The sequence below is a fragment of the Nuphar pumila genome, chromosome 3 (genome assembly GCF_984573655.1).
Source record: "Nuphar pumila chromosome 3, dmNupPumi1.hap1.1, whole genome shotgun sequence".
NCBI classification, from domain to species: Eukaryota; Viridiplantae; Streptophyta; class Magnoliopsida; order Nymphaeales; family Nymphaeaceae; genus Nuphar; species Nuphar pumila.
Genome location: NC_143251.1, coordinates 95,049,424 through 95,059,144, shown reverse-complemented (window position 1 = coordinate 95,059,144; position 9,721 = coordinate 95,049,424). Strand labels below are relative to the sequence as shown.

The window sequence follows — 9,721 nt, the reverse complement described above, 5'->3', positions numbered from 1 at the left end:
CAAAGAATTTCAAAATTCTGAGGTTTTATCCTAGAGTTCTGATCAAATCAGGACTCTACCCCAGAGTTCGAATCGAATCAGGACTCTATCCAAAATTGGTTTTCATACTTCATTTTCACTGGTTTTCAAAAGCTTTGCTTAAATTTTATCATTTACTTATCAGAAAACCAAAATTTCTTAGAGTTCTGATCGAATCAGGACTCTTTCTTAGAGCCCTAATCAGATCAGGACTCTGAACCAAAACTTCAATTTTATCCTGGTTTTAACTGTTTTTTAAAAAAATTCTCTCATTTGTTTTCTCAGAAAATCCAAAAATCTGAGAGTCCTAGTTCAATTAGAACTCTATCCTCAGAGTCTCAGTTGAATTAGAACTCTTGTTTATTTCAATATTTGTTATTGTTTACAACTGTTTTCACAAGTTCTTTCATCTGTTTTTCAGAAAATACCAAAAAATCTAGAGTTTCGGTCCGATCAAGACTCTGCCCTGAAGTCCTAGTCCAGTCAGGAGTCTGTTTTAAAGTCTGTTTTTACTTCCATTTTCGTTTCTTTTCATTTGTTTTTAAAATTTAGGTCATTTTGTAGAGTCTAGTTAATCCAAGACTCTATTTCAGAGTCCTGATTGAGTTAGGAGTCTAACCCTGACTGTATTTTCTGACTCGTTTCACCATTTTTGGTAAAATCTTTTCAAAAGCTCCCTCATTTGACTTTTAAAACCCAAAATCTCAAAGTCCTAAAAATCCAGGACTCTAACCCGGAGTTCCAGTTCGCCTGAGACTCTATCTTTAAAGATTTTGAATTTCAATTATTGATTTTAACCTCTTTTCAAAGTTATTTTCAGTGTTTATTTCAAATTTCTCAAAACCTGGTGTGGGCCCACTCAGTTGGCGTCACATTCAGAGGAGTTCTAACCCAGTTGGAACTCTATGCCATTTCAAAACTTCTAATTTCAAGTTTGCTTTTGAAAATCTTTTGAAAACTCTCTCAATTTCAAGTTTTAAAATCATTTTTTTTTAAAAAAAACTCAAGTAGGGCCCACTCGGGGTGGCGCCACATTTGAGAAAGTCAGGGCTAGACTAGGGTTAGTCAGTGTCTTGGTTAGTTTTAGAGAGTTAGAAGAGTCAAAATCTCTTTTGAAAATGTATTTTAAAATGTGGTTTTAAACCATTGTTTTTAAAGGTTTTTAAAAGAACTTTAAAAACCAAATGTGGAAAAACGCCAAGTGGCGCCACATTTGGGGATTTTTTAGGTTTAGCTAGGGGTTAATTAGGAATTAATTGGGATAATTTAGGCCAGGGGTAGTTAGGTAACTCCACCCAAAAATCGCCCCCCCCCCCCTTAGAGAGTCTAAAATTTTTAAAAGTGTGATTTTCTAAAACCTAATTTTTTTCTATTAATTAAAGAGGAAACAGCTCTGCTGCTAAAGAATTGATTAAATATGTAGTGGCGCACAGCTCTGCTGCTAATAACTATCTATCTTAACATTTTCTCTTTCTCGAGATGCACACCACACTCATCTAAAGAAATGCCAAGATGGGTGGCTGTCAAGCAGGTGGCTTCATGTCCACCTTGCAGCGATACTGCATATAATGTGAATACAAAAAAAAAAAGGAAGTGCCCTACTTTTTAACTGTTTATGGACTAGCCTAGCTCCTTCATAGTCTTATATGGAACCCTTTTCATATTTTCATCCATAATTTGAAGAGTCTTGGTTAAGTCAATTAAGAAACTGAAACTCTTAAAAAATTTCTCCAATTTCCTTCCAAGTATGGAGTAGTAGCTACGATATCATACAACGTTTTCAAATAAAGAAATAAAATATGATTTTCTGTTAATCATTTTAAACATGTATTATCATTGTTTATATAAAATATGGGTTGCAGCCATAGTAAATTTAGAATGCCATGATATATCAGCTTTTATCATATGATTTGATTGTTTTGCTGATTTTTTCTCAATTATAACCTGAGAATATAGAATATTTGAAAATCCCACCAAAAATTCACAGTCAAATAATTGTGATTTTAGACTGTTATCACTCTGAATGAATGTAGTCCACTTGGTCTCTCACTAAATGCTGGTGTCCTGGTTCAGCTCTTCACATATTTATCACATGAACGTATGTGTATAATATGTATACATAATATGCATATTGTATATATAAATCACCAACATGACAAAATCATAAATGATTTTGGCAACGCAGGAAAAAACAAGTGTTTTTATAAAACTCAGGTAAAAGAATCTTTTTAGGACTTTGAAATATCATTGTTGTCCTTGACTAAGGGTCTGAGGACATCTTGGTAAATTGGAGGCGGTGCACGAGCTTAATTAAATTGAGAGAAAGTGGAAATATATTAAATGTTTGACGCGTTAAAAAAAGTCAGTCTGTAAACTCTGGTTGACAAGTGACAACCATCTACAAGGAAAAGTAATGACGGTTAATGCCTCCCCAGTCCTCTCGGGTTTAGCTGACCACCTCTAGTTAGCTCAGGTACCACATATGTGCTTCCTCTTTCACCCCTCCCTCATTCGTAACACTACAACCTTCGTAATCTAGAAAATATCGAGAATGCCAACCAACCTAGATGACAAAACCCTTGAGAAGTGGGTTAGGCAAACCCCTGGTATACGACTATATCATTTGGTTCGAAACCTGCAACTATCCAACACAAGGTGACGTACACTAGCTGTTCCTACCAAACGAGCAGAGCCCCGGTTTGCGTTATGTATAGCCTTTTAATAAAATGAAACTAACATAAAATCAAGAAAGACATTGTACACTAACGTTATATCACAATCCAACTGAATCAGCCACATTAAGAGCCGGGCCAAGGCACAACTAACTACTAGGTAAATAAGAAAGCCCCAAAAGTTTTACGCTGATCACAAGTACGGTAGGCAAAGCTAGTCTGACTAGGTCTATTATCAAAGGGTTTTTCTTCGAGTAAAAAAAAAAATAAGAATATATTAGAAAGACTTTTGGTCTTGGTGAACACACTATCTAGTTATTTGACTTACCAAACCAATTGTCTTTTCTCGAGATCAACCTTCTTACCCTAAAAGTTGATGAGAGCATCACACTTGTTTAATTGGAATCGACCCCCAAATTGATTCACTTTGTGGTTGAATCACTTTGTGAAATTAGAGTATGACTTTAATATGTTGATGTAGTCGATTTGTGAAATTAGAGTATTACTTTGAATATGATCTTTGAAAAGAAATATATCAAGTTTCTCATGATATACATGAAAAGTCAAAGTAAAATTATGATTGAATGATCCCTGAATAAATAGTTTGGATGAGAACATGATTGAACATTTTTTTGACATAGTTTGAATGCTTAATACATGACTTTTGTTTATGGTTTTGAATAATAAAACACAATGATTGGATCTAGATATTTTGATCCAAAGCTGATATGATTAGTTATTCACTTTGAGAAAGTAAGAGTATATAACTCTTATTGCATGTTTAATAAAGAACATGTTTATACTTTTCATAATGCACATGAAAAGTGTGAGCATTTGCCATATTTTAAGAATTGATTAAATAAGTTTTATTTGATATATTTAAAGCTTATAAACATAAATTGCATGAAATGTGACTGGATTTTAAATTAAGTCCAGATAAAAGTCCACTAGTATTGATTTTAAACATGAATATGCTTGAAAATTACTATTTGTGTAGATGTTGACATGGATAACTTGCATAAATGGATTGATGAGTAATTTAATAATAAATTAACTCTTGAAGTTGAATTAATTAACAGTATGAAAAACAACCTACCGTTGATGAACAATAAAAATATTTTAAAAATGAATTAGCTACTGAATAGCCAGCCCATGAATGATCATAAAAATACCATGCATTCCTCTAAAAAAAGATATGTCAAGAGGATTGGTAGCCATGATGACATTTTCCTAGAGCTTATGTAGTTAGTAAAGGTTAGCTACCTCTACTCTCCATGTGAAGAGATAATTATGGTTAATGTAGGTTAGTCACCTCTACTAACCATATGATAAAATCTTTTTTTTATTACACAAGATGCAAGAAAAATATAACATTGTAATGTATAAAAAAATGAGAGTTGAATTATAACTTACACATATATGTAGATATTTATTTGTTGATGATTAAATTTGTACATAGAATGATGGGACTTACTTGGATTTGCGTGAGATCCTTCTTTAAAAATGTGAGAGACATTGTTACACACTTTGATTGTCCTTCACTTTGCGGAAAGGTAAAGACGAAACAAGTTTTTTTAATCCTTGTAACTTGAATCGCTCCATCGTGGATTGCAATATGCAAAACAAACATAAAAATGTATATAAGTACATAATCGAATATTAAATAAGATTGAAATAACTAGATTAGGGATCTAGAGAAAATACTTTTTTTGGAACGCGGGGGTTTGTTTGATCATTTATGTTTGTTCTTCTATCCGTAGTAGATGTGATCGTTCTTCAAAGGCTTCTTAGACAACGTACTGGTAGGACTGATGTAAATGTGTTCTTGCAGAGCCAACACGTAGGTATGCCAATTCTAAATTTTTTCGATCCTCTAAAGAATAGGGATGAGTCCTTATTTATAACGTTTAGAGCACTTATCAAAAAGGGTTCTCACATAAAAGGATTCGTCCGAGAAGAGTCCTTCCGTCTTGGGAAATGTACCAGGACGGTTGGAAGGAGATAAGGATAAGCTTCAGAGTTTATCTACAAGTTTGGTACATCGAATGGTGATCTGGTTGTGTCATCGCCTGTACTCGTGTTCTATCGTCCATTACTAAACGACTGAATTAGTTTTACCGTCCAATGGTGGGGTGTCCAATTTTTGCACATGCACACTTGGGAAAAACATTAAAAATTGAGCATCATAAAAATTTTAGTGTCTACATTATCATAATTGCTTGTATAAATGCATAAATTTTTTTATCCTTTAAGTTTTATGCATAGAATACAACATGATCATTTATATAATCATATTTATGATTATTTGGATTTGGATATATTGATAAAAAATGATAAGGTGATGGTTAACCTGATGAGTATCTGAACATGTTGCATGTGTAGTAATGCACATGAATACTGAGAGTATTGTCTATGGTGAAATCTTAAGTGAGAGCATTAATCATGTTTGACAAATCAATTTTTAAAAATTCATGGGATATTAAATTTGTATGAATCTATGAGATGATAAAAATCTATAGTACTTCACTAGCATGCATGAGAATTTTGTGCAAGATTATTTGGACATGATAATATCTTATGATATGGTTATAGAAGAGTAATATGAATCACATGGCCAACTAAGAAAGTAAGATCATCATTATGATATATGTGCAAAATAATTCACCATTATGGTACATATTTGTTTGCTTTGGAGCTATAAATTGCATAGTTTAGGATGCAGTAGAGGTGAAAAATAAAAATAAAAATAAATTTTATACATAATATTGCACATTAAAGGTTATGATTGGAATTTTTGACATGACAACAATCTAGTTTGTAGATATCCTCATGATAGAGATATATCACGAAGGAAAAGTCCAGCTAATGTATGTAAAACCTCATGTTGTCATGGATAAACTCATACTATATGTGAAAAAAATCAAGATTCATATGATGATGTAAAAACTATATGTCTACATGAAAAAAACATTATACTTAGATTTTTATATAACCTTTAAAATTGTGCAAGGTCACTTTATACATGTTTTGCAATATATAATACATGATGCACAAATTATAATATAATATAATTTTTTGCCCCTATAACCAAGTGAGAAATATTGGATCTAAGTATTGAAACTAGAGTTAGTCATTGGGTCTCATAAAAAATTCAATAACTACAAAGGTAGTGGACCCTTAGTGTGCAGTGATAGTGGGAGTAGTTATTGAAGAGGGGTAAGTTATCCATAATTTGTGATAAATTTTCTATTTTTTCTTTGTTGATGACAATAGCAAGAAGAGTAATTTATAAAAGCACAAGGGTCTCTACTAAAGATATATTTTTGCATAAACAAAAAAACACTGTGGAAGCAAGCCATCAAATCCTCTTCCTCTTTTTATCTATCTCAGCCTCGACATTTATACAATCTAGGCCAACATGAACAATTTCAAATCTTGGCACATTAATAACACTAGATGCTTAGCCAATAGCCATACTTAAGCACAAGCAACATACCAAATTCTCTAGCTTGTAATCACCTTACTCAAGGAGTACATCCAGCTTCGACCTTGCGGTAAGGGATGCCCTTAGGGGCTTCAAACTCATGACTTTCTCTAAACTTGGTGAGGTTCACAACTTGCCTTTACCAAACGAGCCAAGCCCTTAATAAGAACTTGCTATTTATATTTAATTAATGATGATTTTATTTTTTCTTATTTAATCTAAAAAAACCCGAGTCTGACTTAGAAAACGTTGTCTAGAAAACGCTAGGGCTGGTACCCCAACTCGAGGGCTTATGTTGAGCAAGGGGTTACCGCTCGCGGGAGTTGAACTCTGACTGCCTGTCCGACAGCCGAAGCCCGGTCCAACTACACTAAACCCTTTGGGTTAATTACTATTTTAATTTAATTCATTCTCGTAAAAGCCAGAATAATTGAATAAGAAGGCCATCCTTGAAATTTTTGAGCAATGTAGGGTCATTCCGTTGGCGACCAGAAAATATATATAAAAAAAGTATTCCAGCACCGACAGGACAGTGTGTGGCACTGATATTGGTTGGGAAGAGAGAGAGACCATCCCTGTCCCAATTTCGTTCGACTCCCCCGAATTTTAGGGTTTCGTGGGCACTGATCTCTTCTCGTGAGTTTCCGAAGATCAATTGTTTGGGAGAAACGCGTTCTGATCGTCGTCGGCGTTTCTGCTCTCGCCAATTTTCTGGTATTCGTGGGGGCTGTTGGAGGAAATTAGGGTTTCGAATTGTTTGGGGGAGAGGGTGGATATCTGATCCATGGATTCCGATTCGTGGGCCGCTCTCTTTTCCGCTTCCAAGCGCCACCAATCTGCCCTTCAAATCCGTTCCGGTCCGATTCCCCCCCTCTCCCTTTTCATGGTTTTTGGAGCTTTTTTTGATACTTTGTGTGATTTTTGGTTAGGGGTTTTGATTTGATTTGGAGGGTTTATTGTTTTTTTAATGGATGTTTCAGGTGCAGATCTTCAGTTGAGCTTTGATGATTTCGATGGGGAAGAGGATCTGCGTGCCGAATTCCCGTGTCCGTTTTGTTCAGAGGATTTCGATATCGTAGGTCTCTGTTGTCACATAGATGATGAACATTCCGTTGAGGCTAAAAATTGGGTAGCTTTTCATTCCCTCTGAGGAAATCCTCCGTTTTTTGTGTTTTTGGTAAATGATCGATGGGATTTCCTTGCCCTTTGTTGTTCATTATGTGGTTTCTCTTTTTCTGTTGGGATTGCTGCGTTAGTTCCTAAACGATCCAGGTTTAGGATTTGTGGATTTTTATGGGTTGGATTGGTGTTTTCGTTGCAATTGGATGAATCTATTGTTCAAGTAGAGCCGTGCGTTTGCATATTGTAGTTTGATTTAGTTCTTGATGGTCAATGAAGTGTTGATGACAATGATCCTGATTATTCTTTAGTATATGGGGCTATGGGCTTCAGAGTAGGTTCTGGTTTGGGAGGTTCGTCCTGGCAGCCATATATGTCGTGCGCTTTATCGTCAATAGTTCTCTTATGTGCTATAGATGTTGGGTGGTCCATTTTGGCATTTTTTCACCTTTATGTTTAGAACTTTATTGGGCACTCTCTTGTTGTGTCATCTCTTGTTGTTCAAGGAGTCGTGAAGAAAATTTGTTTGTGAGTGGTGTTTGCCTCTGATTCTTGTATGAAATTCATGTATAGTTTTTATAGAATCTGAACCTACAGTATTGGACATGGATTTCCAGGAACGTGAACACATTCATGCTTCTATTTTACAATTTTACATAGGGGAGATTTAATGTATTTTGAATTCTAGCATTCTTGAACTGTGATTAGTTACCTGTAATCTTAATAGCAGTTTGACTGAATAAATCAGAGGATTGTATATGCAAAATCATGCCTTTGCTTATGAAAATCCTTCTAAATGTGAGGAAAAAACTGCACAGAGAACCTTTTCAGTTCCTGTGGTAATTGTGCTGTTGTCTTTGTTATTTTTGTTATAACCAATGTTATCAGTATCGGTGAGACTAAAAATTAATTTTAAATATTATTTTAATGGTTTTAACACGTGTCACACAATGGTTAATATTTTTTATTATTTTCCAACCGATACAGAATGATTCACTTAAGTATCGGTATCGGCCAATACAGCTGGATGGGTGGCCAAACTATTCATGGCCGATAGCGATACTGACAACATTGTTATTAGTTACTTTCCTGCTCTAACCTGATTGTTTCTTCTGTTTTCATAGGTATGCCCTGTGTGTGGAACTAGGGTAGGGATGGATTTGGTCGGGCATATCACTATGCAGCATGGACACTTCTTTAAGATATCCTTCTCTCAAGTAGGATTACATGGATTTTTACGTTGTATTGCATAAATTGGCGGACATGTTTTTAGGATATTTCTTTTCCTCTAATGAATTATTTGCATCTTCTTAAATATCACTTCAACATGTATTTGTTCTGTGATTGATTTTTATATGGAATGTCAACTTTTGAAGTTCGAGAAGTATTTAAACTATTCTAATGGCCAATCAGACTGTCAAGTATTTACTTTCACAAAGTGTAATAGTCAAAGAGAATTGAAATGTATGTTTGGGTCAAGCATGGCTATTCTATTCTAACCATTCACTTTGTGGATGATGATGCTTGCGGCCAGCCTATGACTTGGAACTTGGAAGTGATACAAAAGAAGGGATATTAGCTGATTCTTAAGTCTATTCTTTGTGGGGTACAGTTGAGGTTATTCATCTTCTTTTCTGCTTTCCCTTCGATTTTAAGACACAAAACTGTGCAATTTGTGAAATATGTTGTTGCTGTATTGACTACCCATCATAGTCACAAGGATCAGCAAGACCAAACGAGAAAGTTCTGATAAAATTGCAGTAAAATTTTCTTGCATATTTTCAATATATCACACTCTTAATTGATTTTTTGTGATTTTAATGTATCTTTAATTTCAATAGGTTTTTGTTTTTGGATTGGTGAGGAGTTTCCATGTACAATACTCATCATGGTTGAGGTTGTGGTTAGGTAGGTCTGGGCAATACCTGATCTTCTGCTCTTTTATGTCTAATGATATTTTGGCGGGATATCGGAGTTAGTTGCAGTTGTTCGGTCAGTACTTATTGGGCAGAAGAGGTCTTTTGCATAGTATCAAGTAACAGACTTCTCCCAGACACAGACAATGGAGTACAAGGGTGTGAAAATACTTTAATCATCTTGTCAGCAAGATTAAAGTTTTCCATTTTGCTTTCCACTGAGTTTAACTTATAGGCAATTGAGATAGTATGACAACATCTCAGGGGTGTTTGGGTGACGCTCATTTGAGCATCAGCCTTAGTTGTCAAAAGCTGTGCCTAGGTGGGCTAGGCATAAGGCCCTATGCTTATGAGTTTTGGCGGTAGGGCCCTGTTTTACCGCCCAGACCGCCTAGGCAGCCCTGTTTTACCGCCCAGACCGCCTAGGCAGCACCTAGGCTATCCCCGCCAAGGCCGCTGGGACATGATTGCGTTTTCTTTTTTCTCTTTCTTCCTTTATTTCTTTTTCTTCC

General features: G+C 35.1%; 1 protein-coding gene across 1 annotated transcript; it reads left to right on the top strand.

The window, feature by feature from the left end:
• The first annotated feature begins 6,720 nt into the window (after positions 1 to 6,720).
• On the top strand, positions 6,721 to 8,702 carry LOC149843152 (protein DEHYDRATION-INDUCED 19 homolog 3-like). The gene is made up of 3 exons (XM_090001717.1): positions 6,721 to 7,031; positions 7,155 to 7,303; positions 8,418 to 8,702. Exons 1-3 carry the CDS (start codon positions 6,959 to 6,961, stop codon positions 8,544 to 8,546), a joined length of 351 nt encoding a protein of 116 aa, XP_089857843.1. The 5' UTR covers positions 6,721 to 6,958; the 3' UTR covers positions 8,547 to 8,702.
• The last annotated feature ends 1,019 nt before the right edge of the window (positions 8,703 to 9,721 follow it).

Bases quoted from the DNA above. Each gene is read 5' to 3' on its own strand.
- LOC149843152 (XM_090001717.1), top strand. From the start codon at position 6,959: ATGGATTCCGATTCGTGGGCCGCTCTCTTTTCCGCTTCCAAGCGCCAC. The intron at 7,032-7,154 runs GTCCGATTCCCC...TGGATGTTTCAG, and splicing joins TGCCCTTCAAATCCGTTCCG to GTGCAGATCTTCAGTTGAGC. The intron at 7,304-8,417 runs GTAGCTTTTCAT...CTGTTTTCATAG, and splicing joins CCGTTGAGGCTAAAAATTGG to GTATGCCCTGTGTGTGGAAC.